The sequence below is a fragment of the Heptranchias perlo genome, chromosome 36 (genome assembly GCF_035084215.1).
Source record: "Heptranchias perlo isolate sHepPer1 chromosome 36, sHepPer1.hap1, whole genome shotgun sequence".
NCBI classification, from domain to species: Eukaryota; Metazoa; Chordata; class Chondrichthyes; order Hexanchiformes; family Hexanchidae; genus Heptranchias; species Heptranchias perlo.
Window position 1 is genome coordinate 19508025 of NC_090360.1, and position 23158 is coordinate 19531182.

Consider the following 23158-nt stretch of genomic DNA (forward strand, 5'->3'; position numbering starts at 1 on the left):
TGGAATTGGAAAGATACAATCAGCAACTAAGTGGATTTGAAGGTCAACTCACATGGAACTATTGAGCAAGGTGGAGGAATGGTATTGGTAGAAGATGCTATAATAGTTATTGAAAGGGCAGATATAGTAGAGGAAGAGGGCAAAGGTTAATCATAGAACCATAGAAAAGATACAGCACAGAAGGGGGCCATGCAACTCAGCGTGTCCGCACTGGCTCGAAGAACAACCAGCTGCCCATTCTAATCCCACTTTCCAGCACCCGGTCCGTAGCCCTGCAGCTTACAGCACTTTAGGTGCAGGTCCAGGTACTTTTAAAAAGAGTTGAGGGTCCCTGCCTCTACCACCAATTCGGGCAGTGAATTCCATGCACCCACCACCCTCTGGGTAAAAAAGTTTTTCCTCGTGTCCCCTCTAATCCTTCCGCCAATCAGCTTAAATCTACGTCCTCTAGTTCTTGAACTCTCCGCTATGGGAAACAGGTACTTCCTGTCTACTCTATCTGGGCCCCTCATAATTTTGTACACCCCAATCAAGTCACCCCTCAGCCCCCTCTGCTCCAAGGAAAACAACCCCAGCCTATCCAATCTCTCCTCGTAGCTGCAATTTTCAAACCCTGGCAACATTCCTGTAAATCTTCTCTGCACTCTCTCCAGAGCAATTACGTCCTTCCTGTAACGTGGTGACCAGAACTGCGCACAATACTCCAGCTATGGCCTTATCAGCGTTTTATATAGTTTCATCATTGTATCCCTGCTTTTGTATTCTATACCTTGGCTAATAATGGAGAGCACACCGGCGTGTCAGCGGGGAACCCGGAAGTGCCACCTTCATGCACTCCAAGGTCTCTCAATTCCTCTACCCCTCTCAATATATTCCCGTTTACTGCGTATTCCCTTTTACTGTTTGCCCTCCCTAAGTGCATTACCTCACACTTCTCCGGGTTGAACTCCATTTGCCACTTTTCCGCCCACTCCACCACCACATTGATATCTTCTTGGAGTCTACAGCTATCCTCTTCACTATCAACTACACGACCAATTTTTGAGTCGTCTGCAAATTTGCCAATCATGCCCCCTACATTCAAGTCCAAATCATTAATACATACCACAAACAGCAAGGGACCCAACACTGAGCCCTGTGGCACACCACTGGAAACGGATTTCCATTCGCAAAGACATCCATCGACTTTTACCCTTTGCTTCCTGTTACTGAGCCAATTTTGGATCCAATTCGCCACATTTCCCTGTATCCCATGGGCTTTTACCTTTCTGACCAATCTGCCATGTGGGACCTTGTCAAATGCCTTACTAAAATTCATGTAGACAACATCCACTATACTACCCTCATCAATCCTCCTTGTCACTTCCTCAAAGAATTCAATCAGATTTGTAAGGCATGACCTTCCCTCAACAAATCCATGCTGACTATCCCTGATTAAACCATGCCTTTCCAAGTGACGGTTTATCCTATCTCTCAGTATTGATTCTAATGGTTTGTCCACCACTGAGGTAAGACTGACCGGCCTATAATTGTTCGGCCTTTCCCTTGTACCCTTTTTAAATAATGGTACTATGTTTGCATTCTTCCAGTCCTCCGGTACCTCCCCTGTATCTAGTGAGGATTGGAAAATGTTTCTCAGAGCATCCGCTATTTCCTCCCTGGCTTCCTTAAATAGCCTAGGAAACAATCCATCCGGCCCTGGTGACTTATGGGGCAGCATTTTAGCACCCGCTATCGGGTGCGTTCCTGGCGGGGGCCCCCGAAAATTGGGAAATCCTGGAGCGGGACCAGAGCCCGCCTCGAACCCGTGCACTTCCGGGTTCCCCGCTGACACGCCGGTGTGCGCGCGCAGCCCCCGCTGGTGGGAATCCCGCAGGCAATTAAAGCCAGCGGGGTGCCACTTGAAAGTATTTATTTGGCTTGTTCAGGTCATTAACTGACCTGATTAAGGGATTATGTGAGGAGGGGTGGGATTTTATAGAAAACTGGGACTGTTTCCCACCCTGGGGGAAACACTCCCAGTTCAAATGGACCTGTTGCAGCCATCAGCCTGTGGCAGCTGCAAAGGTCCATTTGACAGGTGTGGGGGGAGACCCTCACTCATTGCAGGAGGCCACTCTGTCACTTGGGACAAAGTTTGGCCTCCACCACCCTCCTCCTGACAATCAAAGTCACCATCTTGTACACTTACCCTGGTGTCCAGACACATGTACCTACCTTGCAGACCCCCACAGATGTACATCGTCCGGATGGGGGCCGCCGTAGCTGCAGTCATGACCTCCTCAGAGGGCGAACAGCATCACCAGCCTCGCCATCCACGCCGTCCACCTCTGATACGTGGAGCTCCACAACAGAGTGCTGTGACACATCCGCCTGCACAGCAGGAGGGAGGGCTACCGCAGAGAGAGATGCGTCGCAGAGGGCACTACCCTCGCCACAGGGTCCACAGACCGAGGCTCAGCTTCCTGGACCTCTCTGAGCAGCAGTGCACACGGAGGCTCAGAGTCACTCGACATGTAGTCGTGGACATCTGCAGCCTCCTTCATGCCGAGCTGCTCCCGGCTGGCCCGAGCACCATCTTCTTACCTGTCGCTGTCAAAGTCACCACTGCCCTCAACAACTTCTCCTCCGCATCCTTCCAGGGTGCAACCGGGGACATCGCCGACGTCTCTCAGTCATCTGTGCAAAAGAGCCCTGCAAATACACCTACACCCACTCTGCAGTGACACAATGGGTGGCATCAGTTGTGGGTCTTCATAGTGATCCTCAGGAGAGGGCATTATTGCACAAACCAGACAAGATTCGCGAAGAAATGGCAGTAGTGGTGCCAATATAATATGTAATGTGAGTTGGTCAGAAATTCAATATAAGTAACAACCATGACAAACCCTCAAACACCCTTGTGCATTCATGCTCACGACACATTTGCCTTACGCTGCCTACTGCATATATGTGATGCATGCCCTGTGGCTGCAGCACAGGTAGTGGCAGGTTGAATGAGGCTGACCATGAAAGATATGCACGAGAGGGTGAGTATGAGATAGAGCCATGAGATTGTATGAGGATTGGGTTGAGTGGTAGTGGCGGGATGAGTACTGGCGAGGTGAGTAGGTGCAGGTGAGACGAGGATGAGGTTTGAGTGAGTATGAGGGGTGATGTGACAGAGTAGTGTTGGCAGTGCTGAAGGAGATGTGGGGTGGGGGCGGTGATGTGGCAGATGGAGTGTAGGGGAAAGAGTAAGTGTACTCACTTTGGCTGACCTACTGAGGTCATTGGAGCGCCTCCTGCACTGTATGCAGGTGGGCGATATGTTGGTGGTGCTGGTGACCTCCTCTGCCACCTCGAGTCAGGCCTTTCTGGTGGCAGAGGCAGGCCGCTTCCTCCCGCCCACCGGGGGGAAGATCTCTGTCCTTCCCCTCCTCCTCACCCCATGTATTGATACCTGGAGTGAGGCATCATTAAACTGGGAGCAGCCTTCCCCCTGGGCTGCTCCATGCTGTGATTTTTTCTGTTTGTTGCAGCATCTGTCAGTAGAGGACTGCCCCTTTAAATAGAGCTCCTCCAGCTGACAGATCTTACTGCGCATGTGCAGCCCGCCCGACGCGCAGATCAGCAGTGGGGAACCCGGAGGAGAAGGTAAGTGGATCCAATTATGCTACGATCGCGCGGGGAGCTGACTGATTTCGCCGGGCACGTGGGTAACGCGCCCGATAGCCCCCCCGCCGCGAACCCACAGCCCTGGTAACATCGGGCCCATCAACTTTCAAGGATTTCAGTCCCTCTAGTACTTCATCTCTCGTTATGTTTACCTTATCCAATATTTCACACCTCTCCTCTTTAACTACTATGTCCGGATCATCCCTTTCCTTTGTGAATACAGAGATAAAATATTCATTTAAAACCCTACCCACATCCTCTGCTTCTACACACAAGTTACCCTTATCATCCCTGATAGGTCCCACCTTTTCCTTAGCTATCCTCTTGTTCTTAATGTACTGATAAAACATCTTTGGATTTTCTTTAATCTTACTAGCTAATATTTTTTCATGCCGTCTCTTTGGTATCCTTATTTCCTTTTTTACGTCATTCCTGTACTTTCTATACTCCCCTGTACTTTCTGCAGTATTTAGTTTTCTGTGACAATCATAAGCTTTCTTTTTCTGCTTTATCTTGCCCAACTTCTGGACAACCAGGGGGCTCTAAATTTGGAAGTGCCACCCTTTTTCTTTGAGGGGACGTGTCTGCATTGTACCCGTAGAATTTCACTTTTTAGTGTCTCCCACTAGCTTGCCACTGATTTCTCTTCAAGTAGTTGTGTCCAGTCCACTTCTGCCAAATCACCTCTTAGTTCTGTAAAATTTGCCTTCCCCCAATTTAAAACATTTACTCCTGATTTAACTCTGTCCTTTTCCATAATAATGCTAAAACTAACTGAATTGTGGTCACTATCCCCAATATGGTCACCCACTGTCACTTCACCCACTTGCCCATCTTCATTTCCCAGGACTAAATCTAGAATTGCATCCCTTCTTGTTGGGCTGGTCACGTGCTGGCTAAAAAAGTTCTCCTGGACACCGATCAAGAATTTTGCGCCCTCTGTGCCCCTCACACTGTTTGAATCCCAGTTAATGTTAGGGTAGTTGAAGTCCCCTACTATTATTGCCCTCTTATTTTTGAACTCAGAAATTTGCCTACATATTTGTTCTTCTATCTCCCTTTTGCTATTCGGGGGTCTATAGTACACTCCTAGTAGTGTGACTGCCCCTTTTTTATTTCTTAGCTCAACCCATATGGCCTCGATTGATGATCCATTCAGCATATCATCCCTTCTCACAACTGTAATTATTTAACCGATAATGCTACCCCCCCCCCTCCTTTTTTATCACCCACTCTATCCTGCCTGAAAACTCTATATCCGGGTATATTGAGTTTGGATCTGGATACCCAGATATAATCAATCTGGTTAGAAATCAGTGGTGATAATGAATAACAAAATAATAATTGGTAACTGCTATAGACCACTAACATAAGATGAACAATTAGATAGAGACATTTTTGGGCAGTTAAGAGCTGCAGAAAATCAATGTACTGGTCATTTATAAAGTCAATGAGGAGGGGGGAAAGGTACTAGCAACTTCATGGAGACAAGCATGGAGAACAGGTAGAGCAGGACATCAATGAAGGTTGGTTGGATTTGATATTTAGCAATCCACTGGCATGTGATGAGCACCTGGGATCTAGTGATCAGCACATAGATAGATTCAATATTACTGTGAAAGTTAAAAACAGAACAATAACATGTTGATGCATGATTTTAGAAGACCAAATTTTGGAACTGCATGAAAAAACCAGAAGGAAAATTAATTGGGAAGCCATATTTAAAAACAAAACATATGGGTAAGGAAGACAGCAGAGATTTTGATTGAGGTAGTCATACATGCCTGGAAGGAGGAGATTTGTTGGGTTCAATGGCCTTTTCTTGTTTCAAGCTTTCTTACATTCCTAGAAAGGGTTGCAGATTATGCAGCCTGCATCAGCATGCTCACTCCTTCATTCTCATCACACTACCTCTGTTGTATTGAGTGTGCTTGTCCCAAGAAGGTAAGGAAAGCATTTTGACAAAAGGAACTCTTTGAGGAAATAATTCCTCTGTATGTTTGTAGCAAAATCAGAAACATGCTCTTTGGTAACATATTTGTGACTTTGCCACAAATAGCATGTGCAGGAAATCATTCTTCTTGGTAATTGATATTAGTAAGAGAGCTGAGGTTCACTCACTGTTCACTCATTGTTCATGACTCACTGACAGCCATCTATTACCCAATAATAGACACATCCAAAAACGCTGCACCCAAAAACAGGTGTGAACATACACAATTGCTCACTAGCCCTAGGCTACCAAAGTATGAGTCAGGCTACCTCCATTTCAATTATTGGTTTCCCAATCTGAACTTTCCTATAAGAATAGTGCTTAAATAATCATACAACTGTTTTTTCTTTTTAACCATGCAATCATTAGTCTTTTAAAGAACAGCTGCTGTAGTAAACAGAACTCTATTCACTCATACAAAAACATGACTAGGACCATTGGTTTGTTCTGACAAACTGGTTGAACTTGTGGAAGATGTATCTCTTCCATCTTCCAGATGTAAATGAAGAATGGGTAATAGGCTAAGGTGTTGTTGGAGACTTGCCAGCACCCATGGCACCAATTCCCAGCAGGAGTCAGTGGCAAGGGTGGAGGGGTAAAAGGGAATAAAATTGGAAAAAGAAATGTGTGTTTTAACATCAAGGTATTATCATTTCATCGCTAGACCTCAGAGGGAGCTGTACCTTTTTCACAGTAGGGCTCTCCATCTTCCATGTGGAAGAGGCTGTTCCCAAAGGATTTCCCACAGGCAGCACAGACAAAGCAGGTGGTGTGCCAGGTCTGTCGCAGGGCGTGCATCACTTCCTGCAATGGAAGAACAGACAATTAGATCATCAAACTGAAGAACACTGTGCTCCACAGTCATTGCAAATTTTGCTGAGTATCACTCTGAAAGAAAATAAATATTTTACCCCATTACAAGTATTTCCCTGTCAAGCAATCATAAAGCTTTACAGATTTATATGGATACTCTTTACAGAAAAATCTAGCACAGAGAAAAATGAAGATAGTAGGCGCCTGCCTAAGGGCAGAACTGACAGAAAGGGTACTTTTACCAAGGGACTCTGCCTGGATTAACAGAAGGGGTGGAGGTATTGTCATTGCCTGGATTTATATTTCAGAACCACTTCAACCAGGGTGGAGGATGGGAGGCCAGCCAGGAGACCATTGAAATGGTCTAATCTGGAGGTGACAAGGCATGGATGAGGTTTTCAGCAGCCGATGGTCTGAGTGATTAATGAATGGAGTGCTACAGATAACTGGGGTGAAACTGGTCTTTGGCGAAAGTGCAAAATGGGTGATACTGAATCGGCAGCTCATTTTACACCACACCCGATTTTCTTTTCGATTGACTTCAATTGACTATCACCTGTTTAGTGCTATCATTTAAGACCAATTTCACCTTGAACTACTGATAAAAGATGATATAGGAGACAGTCTTCAGATAATATCCATTCTATGGTGATAAAGGAGGAACTCAACAGGGGATTATATCTCTGTGGTGTGTGATACTGTACTGAACTACACAGTCTGGGAAGACTTCACCTGATATTCCATTGTGTTTTGAATTAGCTGATCTCTGTCATGACGGGCCACTACAACTTGTTGCCCTTTGATGGGGGGAGGAAGTGAGCTGGGATTCCCACTCCTGGTCATTATCCATTGATTCGTACTGACTGTATATGTGGACAGTAAGCAAGGACAGGACTACGTTTGGCTTTGTTGCCTCCTATGACATAATAACCTGATGCACTCCCTGTCCAGCACAAAATGAGGACTCCCCACATGGCCGAGGCACCAGAGCACCCGTGAGCCAGAATCTGTCACTGCTTTCCAGAGTCCTTATTACTCCATTTCTTTACCAAATATTTGCAAGTATTATATTGTAAGTGCACTTAAATCCTTGATGAGCAACCAAGAGGGTATTCAAAAGGCTCTCCTGATGGTTCAGTGAGTTTATCCAGTGAGCAGTGGAGCCGTACAGATCAGGGAGGTCCTACGTTTAATTCCCTTTCTGTACTGAGTTAGCTGGGGTGGTAGTAGGGTCATTACTATTGGTCTCAGTGCCCTTGGATTAAGAAGGGGTAAATCAGCCAAGGTTCCTGCTCCTGAAGCTATTCAGCAACCTCTGCACATGCACAGTTATCTGGTACTCCTGAATGTGCCTGCAGTATAAATGAAGCAGATTTGGCAGCAGGAAAGCAAAGTTGTATTTTAGAACTGCTTCCAATGGACTTGGTTCTATAATATAAATGAATCATCATACTTTTCTACTTGTGCAGTTAACGTTGAATTCTGATTAGGTGCTGCTACCTACTTGTCTGCTCTTAATACTGTTTGCTCTCAAGTCCTCACTTACCCCCATGATCTTTGCATTACACTTGGCACAATTTGGAGCAAAGAACTGCTCATAGCACCGTTCACAATAAATATTGTTCTGCTCCTCTACAAATCCAGTATCAACCAGTGAGGTCTTGCAGTAAGCGCAGTTAAACTCTTCTGGGTGCCAGGAGCGGCCCAAGGCCACAAGAAAAGGACCTCTGGAGACAGAAAGAGAAATATAATATATAGTAATATAGCAGGATCATAGAATCATAGAACTTCTAAGAGAAAGGGTCAGAAAAAAAGTCAGACCCGAACAGAGATTGCATTGAGAGAGTTGGGGCTCAATTTTCAAAGTAAAAAACAGGTGGGTTGGGGGCGGGGTGCATTAGAAATTACCACCATTTCAGACCTGCCCCCAACCAACCTATTTCCGGTTTTCACCGAGGCGGGACGAGGGCCAGGCAACCAACCTGCCCCAGGAGGCGGGTCAGGCCTTAAAACCATTCAAGTAGGCTTCAGGCCTCCATTTTTCTTGAATTCCCAATTTCAACCCCGGAGGGCCAGGATTCCCGGGCCTTCTGTTTTACGCCTCGTTAAAGGAGGTGAGAAGGCCCGAGACTAACAGGTAGGTGCCTAGAAAGGCACAGCTTGTGGGCCTGGAGGAGCAGGAGTGCTTCCCCCAGGCCCAACAAGCCTACCTGCACTGACCCTCCAATGATGGCAGACACATGACCCTCAATCGCGGTCCCCCCTGCTGATCGCAGACCCCCCCCCCCCCCACCTTGACCGTGGACCCTCCGACCCCGATCCTCCCACCCCTGACCCTCCCCCTCAACGATCACGGGCCCCCATGATGACTCCCCGATCCCGTCACCCCACCTCCATGACTGACCCCCGATCCCATCCCCCATGACTCACGACCCCTGTGCCCACCCATGCCAACCCATGCCCCCCTCCCCCATCCATACAAACAAAGACTTACCTGAAGACTTGCCTGAACACATCCTCTCCTTGGCTGGTCTCCCGTCCGACTGAGACCAGCCTGCAATCAGGCCGGTCAGTCGGACGGGAAATTGACAAGACGCCCTTACGTCAAAATTGTAAGGACGTCCGGGAAACCCGTACTGATGGGTTTCCCGTCCTCAGTTTGACCCCCCCGCCCCCTTCCTGGCTCGGTTTTAAAAATGAGCCCTTGGGGTTTGAAAGCCGTAGAGAAAGCATAGAAGACAAACAGAAAAGCACAAAAAGTATCAGACAGCAGGAGAGAAACAGAGAGATAGTTACAGGTAGAGACACAAGTTTTATTTTTGTCTGTGAGCAATGACATGCAAGATCAATTAACAATACTACAATAAAAAATGTATCCCAATTTCTCCCATTCATAGTAACCATAGCACTATGCATTACAGGTAAATTCAGTATGACCTGTTAAACACCTCAAAAATGCTATCAGTTTGAATTACAGATCAATGCAAACCCAATCCCAATGTAGTGTTCCACTGGACCAAACCAGTTCTGAACCCCACCCACCTTATAGAATTCCAATGGACCAAACTGGCATCTCTGTACTGCCATTATACACAACTGCACTGCACCAATCCTTTCCCACTCACTTCTACTGCATCAAATGCTAATCTAACAAATCACTTCCTGTTCACTGTTATATACAGGATTTGTCATGCTAGGTAAGACCTAATTACAAAATCTTGCTCCAGGCAGCAAATGTTCCCTGTTTATCTGTTTTGGAAAGCACATTAAAAGTTAGGGAGAGTACTTTCAGTGGAAAGTGCTTTAGGTGTGTATTATTTCAAAAAGTGAAGCCTGTGGGGTCAGTTTTCATCCCCTTTCATTGTGTGGAAACGGGGCGGTAGCGTGATGAAAATGGCGGCACAGCACTTACCGCCCCATTCCCACCCACATCTCGCTCATCGCCATTTTGATGAGGGCCTTGAGGTGGGTGGCGCAGGCTCCCACCGGAAACAGGCAAATCAGGGCCTTTGATGTCAATAGGACCTCAATGCAATTTTGAAATACCAATAGGAAGAGCGTGTGCCATGCGCATTCCACCCATTGCTACTTGGCGTGGAGCGGCCTAACCAGTGACCTTAAGGGGACCGTTGCAGGCCACTCAAGAATATAGGTAAGCAAAAGGTTTTTTTTTAAAATGATTTTTGTGGTTTCAGAGAGAGCGTTAATGCTCCTCCTAGCCCTACAAAAATCCACCCCCTCCCCAAAGCACAACCCTCCCTCATGATTGCCTCCCCCTCCCACTCTAACCTACCTCCTCCACGAAGGAGCCGCCGACTTCCTGCCCTCCCCGATTGGCGAGCTGCTCGTGATGGAATTCAAATAAGGCCCAACCCTGAAAATGGTCTAACCGCTTCCATGGGGCGGGCGGTGAGCTTACTCCGCCTGCCTCCTGCTGAATGGAAGCAGTCACTTCAAAATCAACTTCTGTATCTCCTAGTTTGAGGGATACATCTTCATCTTTCTACCATATTGGGCTCAATTTTAGGAGGCAATTGCGGGTGCGTTGGGGGGCTCCGAAAATCATGGCAATCCCGTTCGGGTTCGGAAGCCGGCTCTAACCCTCCGACTTCTGAGTTTCCCAGGGAGCCACCAGCAATTAAAGCCGGCGGGATAATAGTTAAAGAGCCAAATGTACCTCATTGAGGTACTTAAGGCACTTTACCTGTGACAGATGAAGTAACAGTAACGATTTTTAACTTACCTGGGCGGCTTGCCCAGCGCTTCTGATTCACTCCTGTCAGAAAATGTTAGCTTTTGACCCTTCATCTGATACCGTTAGAACTGCTGATTTGTGATTGCTGCACCATCAACTGATTGGCCGCCAAGACATTCTGAAGCAATCAACAGGAGGGACAACCCGTCCTCCTTTTTTCTCCTTAAATACCCAACAACAACAACTAGCAATTATATCATGCCTTGAATGTAGTAAAACATCCCAAGGCACTTCACAGCAGCGATTATCAAACAAAATTGGACACTGATCCATATAAGAAGATATTAGGACAGGTGACCAAAAGCTTGGTCAAAGAGATAGGTTTTAAGGAGCGTCTTAAAGGAGGAGAGAGGGATAGAGAGGCGGAGATGTTTAGGGAGGAATTCCAAGGTAAGCTCCATGCAAAGAAGGCACTTAAATTAGCCACGGCTAAAGTGGAACAATAAGCGAACAAATCCTCACCTGATAATACTGTTACACTGTCCACACAGAGGAGTTCGGCTACTTGCTGGATATCTCTCAGCCCTTTGCACAAGGTTGCGAGTGCCTCCAGTGGTCTGCCCTGGCATTGGAGCATGTGCAGGAACATGGGCAGGTGTCTGGGGCAGGGTCAACACCGGTGGCTTTGGTGGTGCAGAATGTGGCAAAGGTTGAATATGTTTGGTGAGGGTAGTGGTGCTTTTTCCGGCCTGGAACTTCTGGGCGAAGCTGTCATCTGTTATCCACGGTGGTCGACTACCTGATGCTGGTTGCACTGGTTCAGGGGCTGGAGCTGGCTTAGCAACACTGAACGTGGCAGTGCTACTGTGCATGTGCTCTGAAGAGACTGAATTGAAAGAAACGGATAAATAATAAAATCCCGAACGGTAGCCCCACAAAACAGACATGGAGCTGAATTCTTAAAAAGAACACCTTTTGGCAGGCTATCTGTCTAAATGATTGTGATTATCGGACAAGCACATGATGTTCAGACCGTGCAATACAAAGGAAACAGTAAAAAGCAAAAAAACAGAAAATGCTGGAAGCACACAGCAGGTCAGTCAGCATATTATGGGGGTGTAGAGTGCAAGAAAAGTTAACGTGTCTGTTCCCTTCTTAGATGCGGCTGAGCGTTTCCAGTATACTCTTTTTTTGTTAGAGGAAACAGTGTTCTGTCAGAGAGAGAGAGAGAAAGATTGGAAGACAAACAAGAAGACAGAGAGAATGACCCAGATAGAATGAGAAAGAAGGAAAGAATGAGGCATACATTCCCCCTTCTCCATAGTTCATGCTGGGATTCTTTCCCCTGCCCGGTTGTAGCTGGTACTCTTTCCCTCCCTGCCTCATCGCATGCTGGCACTCTCCTTCCTGGTCATCTCAAAATGCCACTCCCAGCTTCTTCCTTCCCCCCTCCCCAACCACTCCTCCCAACTTTTCCCCCTTCCAGCTAAACATTGGGAAGGCCAAGTCCATCCTCTTTAGCCCCACCACAAAATTCGTACGCTCGCCACCGATTCCATCCCTCTCCCGGCAACTGTGTCAGCCTGAACCAGATTCACAACCTTGGTGTCCTATTCAACCCATATCCTCCTAATTACAAAGGCTGCCTACTTCCATCCCCATAACATTGCCCACATCCGCCCTACCTCAGCCCATCTGCCCTGAAAAACCTCATCCATCCTTTGTCACCTCCAGACTCGACTATTACAATGCCCCCCTGGCCAGCCTCCTATCCACCACTGTGATCTTCAGTGCATCCAAAACTCTGCTGTCCTATCCTATCCCGCACCATGCCCAACTCACCCATCACCCCTGCCCTCACTGACTTAGATTGGCTCCCAGTCCCCTAATAACTCAAATTTAAGATTCTCGTCATTGTGTTTAAATCCCTCCATGGCCGTGCCCCTCCCTATTGCTGTAAGTTTCTCCAATGCTAAAATGTCCCTTGAACTCTCTGTTTGTCTGACGTTAGCCTCTTGTGCGTCCCACAATCACTTCGCCCCACCATTGGCAACTGTAGCTTCAGCTATCTAGGCCCATGCTCTGGAATCCCTTACCTAAACCCCTCACCTATTGCTTTCCACTCCCCCTCTAAGTCTGTACTTAAAACACACCTCTTTGATTAAACCTTTGGCCCCTCCTCCTTTTCTAAGTTGAAGGCACTATATAAATGTAAGTTGTTGCTGTCGTCATTGTTTCCCCCCAAAAAACTAATCAGCTTTTCTCCCTTCAAACTCTCTCTTTCACTGCCATCCATTACTCCCTTTACTCAGTGTTGTTACTAATGGCAATGATGCTGGCCACTGCAATATGTAGCGAGGAATTTCTGCCTACAGTGCGCAGCGGTTGGATCACATCCATTTGTAACAGGACTCCAGTTGAGGAGCTGCCCATGACTGACATGAGCTGCAGCCAATTGAAAAGAAACCAGGCAGCTCAACACCCCTGCCCCAGTACTACCATCATTTAAGTTCAGTTTGTTTTTGAAGTGCCGGGCCAGCCCATAGATTAGCATTTTCTAAAGTTGCAAATTGACAGGGGAATGTGAATTGGTAACATGATGCCCACCCTTGGAGAACCAGTTAATTGAAGGAGGTCAACTATATAATACACTGTGCATTACATGGCATAGCACCCCGTTAGAAAACATTGTATCCTCAGGTCAGAATAATTGAATTTGACACTCTAGTTCTACACTGTGCAGCAACTTGCCCATTTGTAAAACTCCAGTCCATTAATTGGCTGTGCAAATCTAAACCAGAGTTAGAGCTGAAAATGCAGTCATCCAATTAGATATTGTGTTACTTTTTAGGTTTTTACTCCTTAGATATTTCTGTGGTTCAACATCTTAGCTGGGTCCTGTGGGGAAGCCTTCACTCAGTGTGTCCCAGAGAGTGCTTTTACTTGTCTAGCTATATAGGTAATATGTTCATGATGCTGTGGTAAACTAAAGGTACATAATAATCTCATGTGCCATTTTTTTCCCTTGCCATTCACAAGGGCTCTCTGGTCTAGCTATTATCTTGCCGAAGGCTTAAAGCAGATTCTTTAATTTGAATCAAACAGGCTGAGAAATACTTTAAAAAAATTACTGTGTCCAAGTACATTTAAATAACTGTTAAACTGAAAAAGAGCTGCCAATCAAATATATATTTGAAGCAGTCTCATAAAATGTTGCATTTGAATTGAATGGCTTAGCTGCTCCCTCATGTGCTTGGCTCAAATGACTAATTCTGCAACAGTTGCATCCAAATATGCTAAGACATTTTTATTTCTGCGAGTGAAGGACGTTTTAGCCCTTCATATACTGTAACAGAAATAAAGAAGTTGATGCCAATGTTGTATATCTCAGACAGAAATGCTTCATTTTTATCATTAGGAAGTGACTTGAATGTAACAGAGTCTGGTAACAGGGTGTATGCAACTAAAATGCTCCTCCGAGCCCCTTACTCTTTCCAGGGATGCTCAGATAGCCATCTTCCCTTCCCAACTCAGTCAAAAACAAATGGTGCTTTAGTGTATTACCTCCACCTGACTGATAGGCTGCAGGTCTGATACTTGCTGTGCTGACAACCTTTGGTTTGGAAGCAGGGTTTGAGGCTTCTGCGTAAAGTTGAGGAGCTGGAGGCCCGGTCACTGTGGTGTTGCTTGTGAAGCCGTCACTGGAGAATTTAAAAAAACAGGATGGAAAGTGAATGGGAAATACAAGGGAAGCATGATTAAGTTGTCACCTTTGGAACGGAGCCAAACAGGATGCCAAAGGCAAAGTTATCAAATCCATGACTGGGAGCGAGCAGCAGAAATGTCTCTTCTCTTATCATCAGTTTTCACAGACCTTGGATCAATGGACACATCCAAGACTTGAATACAGATATTCAATAAGCAGCCAATTCTCTTCTTATCCACAATTCTATCATATACATGAAGGGAATTGTTTTGTACAAACTACTATGGAAGCAGAAAGTGTTAAACTGTAAATCATGATGAGGGCTTTTGAATTGCTTCTCTGCCATTGCCCCCTGGTAGTGCTGTATCTTCTCAGCAGTCCAGTCTGAAGGGTTCAGCATGACTTGGCACTCGGTTTGTTTGAGAAAAAATTAGATATTTTTCCATTTAAAAAAAAAGATTTTGCCACCGGTTGCTGTTCTGCTTTTTCCTTCAGTGTTTAACAACATGTCCAAACACTACAGAGCAGCACCCAACAAGGTAACTAGAAGGCTGAACTATATGACTAAACCAGAGAGGTACAAAGTTGGAGAAAGTCTGGCATAAAATATAGTGTTCTGGTTAGACCCTACCTGAAGCCAAATTCAGCGAGACTGGGAGCACGAGTGAGAGACTGCGCTTTAACAATATAGCCCCAACCTTCCATCTAGTGAGGATACACTCCAAGAATGCAGCCTCACTGAACTTGCTCCAATTATGGTCACAGATACATTTGAACCCTGGAGGTGGTGCAAAGAGCCACACGACTGGTCCCTAGAACGAAAAGCACTGAGCTGAGGGAAGACTAATGAAACTTGGCCTTTTCACCATCAAAAGGGAGCTGACTGAGAAGGGATCTAATCAGATAATAAATATTATCGAGAAGTTAAATCTGGAACAATATCTGACATTAAATTATGACACTTTGACAAAGGGTAGAAGTGCAAACCATCAAAAGGTAACTCGAGGGAATGTTAGGATGTTTTTCTTCACACAATGATCAACACTTGGAATGGACTTCTTGGTCAGGTAGTGAAGGTAAAAACCCTGTAATTACTTAAGGAACAACTAGATGCTATGACGGGAGGTTGTAGGTTTCATCTGGTGGGTGAGCTAGGATGGGCCAAATGGCTTTCCTGATCCATATCTATCTTATGACCTTTCCAGCTAGTCACTGATCAGTCACAGAGTCTGTTTTTACAGAGCTGGGCTGGTTCTCAGCTTGGCTGAGCTATTAAACACCTTGGCTCCTCCCCTCATCTGGTGCTTCACTGACAAAGCTTTTACAGTTAGGACTGGTGAATGAGAACATCACCTGAGGCTCCGATCCCAGGCACACAATTTTAAATGTCACCCAGGACTCTGATCCAGGACAGGTGAGTTTGAATGTCAGCTGGAGTTGGGATTCTGGTTGGGCAAGTCCGTTTCAGGCTGGGATTCAAGGGGAGCAAGTCTAAATATTGGTTGATCCTTCTTTTCAGGGAGGTGAATCTGAATGTCATCCGAGGATAGGATTCATTGGTGAGTGAGTCTGAATGTTGGTCAAGGCTGGGATTCGGATTGAATGTGCTAAATAATGCACGTTGCAGTTGCTAGTGAACTCACACTCCTCTCTTTTGAGAAACTGAAGTTTGGCATTTGGCTCCAATGCTAAACATAAATGGCCAGCGTTTATTGAATTGTATGTTATCGTAGGACATTACTGCAGATCAAAAGAGTCTATGCTGGACTGCAACGCAGTTGCAAGACACTATCATTGCTAAATTCTGGAGTTGTGGCACGGTTCAAAGCATTTTGATTAAAGGTGTGTTCACCAAGATACATTTGATATGAGCAACATAGGATTACAAAGGAAACACTTTGAAAGGGACCCAAAATAGAAATATTGGATTAGTTGTGGATTGGGATATTTTTGTCAAGCGGAGTGAAGCTAAAGCTGAAAAACAGAGACGACAACATTCAAAAAACTAAGGCGGCAATGGAGGGAGGGGAATGGAAGGACTTATAGGTGCTGAAGTTCTCCATGAATATCTCATACTGACTATTCCTTCCTCCTTCATTTCCTTTCTTCTTGCATTTTTTTCAGTTTTATTTGTGGACTAGTGGATGTACTGTGTTGCTCACTGTAAACTGGGAGGGGGGGCACACTGTTTTATAAGGGCAGGAGTGTTATATCATGCAATTCACAGTGTATTATTCTGCTGCCAACGGCAACTGTTTGTATTCTGGCCCATGCATTTAAGACCATAAGGTCTCATTGCAGTGAACAGGCACATCCTCAGTTAAATAAGAAAGTTGCAAAATATATCTGGAAGCTGGAAAAATGAGAATACCTCTGTGCAATGTGAATACTTGGCATCTTTGTTGGCTGGTTAATATTGTACCTTCACACAATTTGTAAATTAGTGCTGTTAAAAATTTGTAGTGATTTGACACAAATCTATAAGAAGGTACCTAGTCCTTAGGGTATGTGCTGATTGAGACTGGTAGTTGGAGGAGGAAGAAGTCTTCTGCTGCCAGCTGTAGTTAAAAGGAGACAAAATGTATTAAACAAAAAAAAAGGACCTCACATTGAGTGAAGAACATGGTGCAGTTTCTCCTGTAAAGGGGTGTATGCAGTCCTCCTAAAATTCCACTTGTTTTCCTAATTAAAATATATTTAAAAGATTTTTAAGGGATGGCTGCAGCATACAGAAAAGAAACACCTAAAAATATTATTTTCCATTAGTTTTTTTTAATGTGGCCAGAGCAGTGTGAGGCTTATGTTAACTTCACTAAATTTTAAAGCTAGCGATAATTTAGCAACTCTGAAAGCAGCTGCAGAACAGATAGACTGCACACATACCATGTGTTAGAGATGGTCTTTGCAACTTTGCAAATTAAGGCTCCCAGCACAGAAGATGGGAATGCACTTCACAGAATTGGCCCAATAAGCTGCATCTCTGACCCGTACTCCTATCTGCACCAGGAGTGGAGCTGTACAAAATTTACCCTGATGTGCTAGCTCTACGACGATACTTGACTCTTTGCTTACAGTGTAGAATCACTGCAGTTCCTGAAAGCTAGAGTATGCACTGGTTGTTTTAAATTATAATCCATAGACCATATTTTACTCTGTGACTGTACTATTCTCAAACTACCCACAGTCTACCCAATGTAAATACCGCCTGACTATCAGATTTAGAGGAAACAGTAAGTTGCACTGTTATCTAACTATCCTTGTATCAGATTTTTTTTTATTCGTTCACGGGATGTGGGCGTCGCTGGCGAGGCCAGCATTTATTGCCCATCCCTAATTGCCCTCGAGAAGGTGGTGGTGAGCCGCCTTCTTGAACCGCTGCAGTCCGTGTGGTGACAGTTCTCCCACAGTGCTGTTAGGAAGGGAGTTCCAAGATTTTGACCCAGTGACAATGAAGGAACGGCGATATATTTCCAAGTCGGGATGGTGTGTGACTTGGAGGGGAACATGCAGGTGGTGTTGTTCCCATGTGCCTGCTGCTCTTGTCCTTCTAGGTGGTAGAGGTCGCGGGTTTGGGAGGTGCTGTCGAAGAAGCCTTGGCGAGTTGCTGCAGTGCATCCTGTGGATGGTACACACTGCAGCCACAGTGCGCCGGTGGTGAAGGGAGTGAATGTTTAGGGTGGTGGATGGGGTGCCAATCAAGCGGGCTGCTTTATCTTGGATGGTGTCGAGCTTCTTGAGTGTTGTTGGAGCTGCACTCATCCAAGCAAGTGGAGAGTATTCCATCACACTCCTGACTAGTGCTTTGTAGATGGTGGAAAGGCTTTGGGGAGTCAGGAGGTGAGTCACTCGCCGCAGAATACCCAGCCTCTGACCTGCGCTTGTAGCCACGGTATTTATATGGCTGGTCCAGTTAAGTTTCTGGTCAATGGTGACCCCCAGGATGTTGATGGTGGGGGATTCGGCGATGTTAATGCCGTTGAATGTCAAGGGGAGGTGGTTAGACTCTCACTTGTTGGAGATGGTCATTGCCTGGCACTTATCTGGCGCGAATGTTACTTGCCACTTATGAGCCCAAGCCTGGATGTTGTCCATGTCTTGCTGCATGCGGGCTCAGACTGCTTCATTATTTGAGGGGTTGCGAATGGAACTGAACACTGTGCAGTCATCAGCGAACATCCCCATTTCTGACCTTATGATGGAGGGAAGGTCATTGATGAAGCAGCTAAAGATGGTTGGGCCTAGGACACTGCCCTGAGGAACTCCTGCAGCAATGTCCTGGGGCTGAGATGATTGGCCTCCAACAACCACTACCATCTTCCTTTGTGCTAGGTATGACTCCAGCCACTGGAGAGTTTTCCCCCTGATTCCCATTGACTTCAATTTTACTAAGGCTCCTTGGTGCCACACTCGGTCAAATGCTGCCTTGATGTCAAGGGCAGTCACTCTCACCTCACCTCTGGAATTCAGCTCTTTTGTCCATGTTTGGACCAAGGCTGTAATGAGGTCTGGAGCCGAGTGGTCCTGGCGGAACCCAAACCGAGCATCGGTGAGCAGGTTATTGGTGAGTAAGTGCCGCTTGATAGCACTGTCGACGACACCTTCCATCACTTTGATGATAATTGAGAGTAGACTGATGGGGCGGCATTTGAACTTAATGCTCCGCATGCGGTCTCACTAATGGATTAAAATATTACTTCCTTGGACTGGCTAAAATACACTGACCTGCTATTTCTGCTGGAAACTGCTGTGTTGTATTGTGGAGCCATTTTCTTATTTTTTGGGTTGCTAATGTACAATTGCAGAATGTCCTGATGGGCCATACCTTGAACGCATTTCAGAACATTGCTGATATGTATTTACACATGGTGCAGTTTGCTATGAGATGTACATCTGCAATTGTCCTGTGAATGATCCAGGCACTGTGGTGTTATTTTCGATGACTGGTCCTCTATTACAGTCAAGTATTTTTCAGTTCATCTTTGGAAGTGCTATAACCTTTCCTCTGTGAGTACATTTATTTTTGTACCTATGTACACTAGCTTTCTGATGCAGAATAAGCTTTACCACTCCCCTCACCCAGCGCTAAGTCTGAGACTCCATAAGTCAATTTAGTATCATAATCTTCACGGAGAAAATGAGTTAATATTATGAAAAGCAGAGGTCCAAAATTTAATATCTGTAAGACCTTGTCAATCGCCTTTGTTCATTCTGAATAATCTCCATTTCTTAACATTACTTGGATAAAGTGTTGACTTGACTGAAGTAACCAAATAACAGCTCAACGCTTCCTGCAAGTTAAGATACATAAGGGTAGATTTTCAACTTGCCGCTCGGACGTGAAACGTGCATTGTGGAACAGCCAACTGTTACACAAACTGCACAATATTCATTTCCATTGATTTCAGGCGCTGGCTCTATAACGGACGGCCGATCCACGATACCAGTTTTACACCTGGGCGGCAAGTTGAAAGTCTACCCCGTAAATATCTCCAGGCCAATTGTTGGATTTTATTTCTTTCAAACTCATACCTGAGAGGATAAGGTCTTGCTTCATTTGTACTAAACTCCAGTATTTTCGCCCTTTCTGATCTCAGGCGTATAAATTTCAAAATTAGTGGCTCTGTTTTCCTTTGTCATGAATCTGCATTTAGCTGTTCTATAATATCCTGGCATCGAGGGCCGAGAACCCTCTAACTCATGAGCCATGAACTCCTCTGCGTCAACACAGAAGCTGCTGTTCAATGTTGCCATTTGTAGGATGAGCTGTATTAATGCTATTTTAGGACACCCTGTTTGTCCTGCTTCTTTTGACAGTTGGATACTTAAGATTTATTCTTTGAGCATTACTTTTATGGTGACTGTTTAAGAATTTAAAATATGTTCTTAGTTAGACAGAACAGGTTTAGCTGGGCCTAGTCCAATAAAGTCTGCACTGGATGAACTGGGTCAAGATTTTTGTAACATCACTTTCCGTAGGAGTTTTAGGTCATCCCGCCCTTAGGGTGTTAACTGAGACAGTGCCAACCTAGTTAAGCTTGTAACTATCGAGCTCTGTGGTAACTTCCCCCTTCCACCACCCTAAGTCCTACCTGTGGGAAAGTTCAGAGGTCTTCATCGGTGAGCTGCCTGGTGATGCCTAGCAGGTGTCTGCAGCTCGTCGGTCTGATGTTAATGAGGCCTCAGGTGCAGGGATCGAGTTCACATAGAATTTCTAGGGCATTATGTCTGGTATTTATTGTCCACCAGTCCTATATGGAGAAGTGGTGGGGGTACTATAATTGGCCTCAGTGTCCTCAGGCTTGTTGCTAGGACTCATGCTCCTAATCGTTATCCAACACCACTACTGGAAGTGCACAGCACACTGCCCACTCCCCCCATCAGAGGAAAGGTACCCTCAACTCTTGAGTAGGCTGAATTTGAACCTCCGTCCCAGTGGTGAAAGGACCATATCCCAACATACCACACCACCCAACCCTCAGAAGAGAGTGAGGAGATCTTCTGTTTGGTTTAGATTCAAACCCAGAGCTAAAATTAAGATTTTAAAGAATACTGAAATGTTATTGGAAAAAGGAACAGATGAAACTTTGGCAACAGAATACCTTTTTAAAGTAGGATACAGGAGGAATGCTTCTTACACCCCTCAGTATTAAGCACAGGTGAAAAAAGCACAGATTCCAAAATAATTAGTGCAACCAAGGATTAAGAAATGTGTGATTATGAAAAATATATTTTTTATAAAAACTCAGTTACTGTGAATACAAAAAACCACAGATCCCACAGACTGGGAAAAGTTAGATTGTTCTTGACTTCGGGTGTTATTGTTGCAAATTAGGCACAATTTGTGGAGGAAGAGGAATTATGGAATTGTTGCCGTCATGCTGTCCACATGAGGAGGGTATATATGGAAAATACAGCACCTCAAAATAATTCTCTAACACTGAAAAAAATACATCCTGAAATATTTCTAGAGATGATTATTTTGATATAAGAAATTTCTAAATATATTTAAAGTATCATTATTTACAGGTAAATGGTGTTGCAGATATACATGTCCATAATATATTGAAAATTTTACATCAATGTGCACTTTCTGTAAACTTTTGCCATTATAAATTCCTCTGCCCAAATTTAGAATGGAAATGACCTATGTAAATTTGTCACGCTGTATTAAACCTTCCATTACAGTGCCACCATTGACAGAGAGGTGTAATCACAGTGTGACAAGTTTACACAGGCAGCTTCCATTATAAATATGAACATAGGAATTTATAATAAAGGAAATATAAAAATAAAGGGAGGATGTGCGTGAGTTTAAAATGGGGACTGAGTTACGTCTGTGCACCCTGGTCCAATTATCCTGTGCTCTTTAACTTTGTTTCCCCTGAAGACGATACTTGGTCTTGACTGCCTGCATACAAGCTTTCTCTCTCTATTCCTTGATTAATCTGTTCTCGTGATTGTTCTCTGCTATATTATTCTCTTCTTGTATCTTTGTTATTCTCCCGCTAATCTGTCATCATCTATTACTCTCATCACATGTCTCGGTCGCACCTGCCCTTCTCCTTATTTCTTTGACTTTGTCACTCTAATTCTGGAATGGGCACAGCTGCTACCCGAGGGTGAGGATGGATGCTGAGCAGCACATTCCGCTGGTCTGCTGCATATGCGCCTGCACTCTTCACATAAAGCCTTGGGATGGCATGTCTGCAATGGGCCAGATCATGGAGTACAGGGGTCTAGTCTGGTACTGTTAACTAGTGAGAGAGGGGGTACCCAGGGATGAGGCAGTTGATTTTGCAAGGGGGCAGGGGAGACATTGGAAGATGGGATGGGGAAGATTACGAGTATGTTTCTTATTTTTTTTTGTGAATTACTAAATGTTCAATGTATTAATTATATGGGATTAGAGATATTTTAGGAGTATCTACACCACAGAATGTTTTTTTGGAAGGAAGCAAGTCTATAATTTGCTAACAGTTACAACTGCCTTCTGATTTACCTCAGCTATGATTACCCAGATTTACCTATTAAGAGCTGTAGCCTCAAAAGAACAGGCCAGGTTAGCACTAAGTATTACAGCCAGGCTCTAAAACCATCGATAACCCATGCCACAGGGGAATCAGCAGCGTATATTGAAAATCTGAGTAGAATCTTGGGGTAGAATTTACGCAGAGTTCTCTCGATCTCCTGCCATAACTTCAGTGTAAACGGCGGGAAGTTGTGGTAGGAGATTGGGAGAACTCCTACAGCCACTGGTGACCGTGTTTGTGTGCTGTAGTGTTGCAGAGTCCCTTCCACCAATCATATGGGGGCAAACCCCAGAGCATCAACCAGATCAACCAGTCCACTGAACCAATCAGACCTTTGAACTGTCTCTGTAGTGGCATTTCTGATTGGATCCCCTGTGATTATGGGCGTGAATGGGGTTTCCATTGCACTTTTGGCGACCGTACGGTGGTGGAATGGGAGAAGCTTAGAGGAAATTCCCAAACATTATGTTTTTTAGCTCCAATTTTGTCCTCACGATGTTTCATTTCCAGACACATTAATCTTCTACGTGCCAGTCAACGTAAAAGGAATGAATCGGTGGCCCAAGTCAAGTGTTCTAAAGTTCTATACTCAGGAGCGGCAGGATGTGGATTTGCATCAACCTTACCGCCTTCTCCCCTCCAAACAGCAAGTTCACTAAATTGGACATGCAGTTAATAGCCGAGGCTAGGAGCTTCCCCACAGAAAGGGAAAAATAAGAGGACAGGTTATCTCAGTCTGCACTCTACACTCTACATCTCAACAA

General features: G+C 45.1%; 1 protein-coding gene across 1 annotated transcript in view; it reads right to left on the reverse strand.

Annotated features, from left to right (window-relative positions):
* Positions 1–23158, reverse strand: part of ldb3a (LIM domain binding 3a) — a 256055-nt gene that overhangs the window by 17672 nt on the left and 215225 nt on the right. Inside the window, exons 15-19 of the mRNA XM_067972340.1 lie at positions 16857–16922; positions 14223–14359; positions 11181–11544; positions 8010–8190; positions 6334–6454 (exon numbers count right to left, since the gene is read on the reverse strand). Of these exons, the coding sequence (XP_067828441.1) occupies positions 6334–6454; positions 8010–8190; positions 11181–11544; positions 14223–14359; positions 16857–16922 (869 nt within the window). The remainder of the gene's footprint in view (positions 1–6333; positions 6455–8009; positions 8191–11180; positions 11545–14222; positions 14360–16856; positions 16923–23158) is intronic.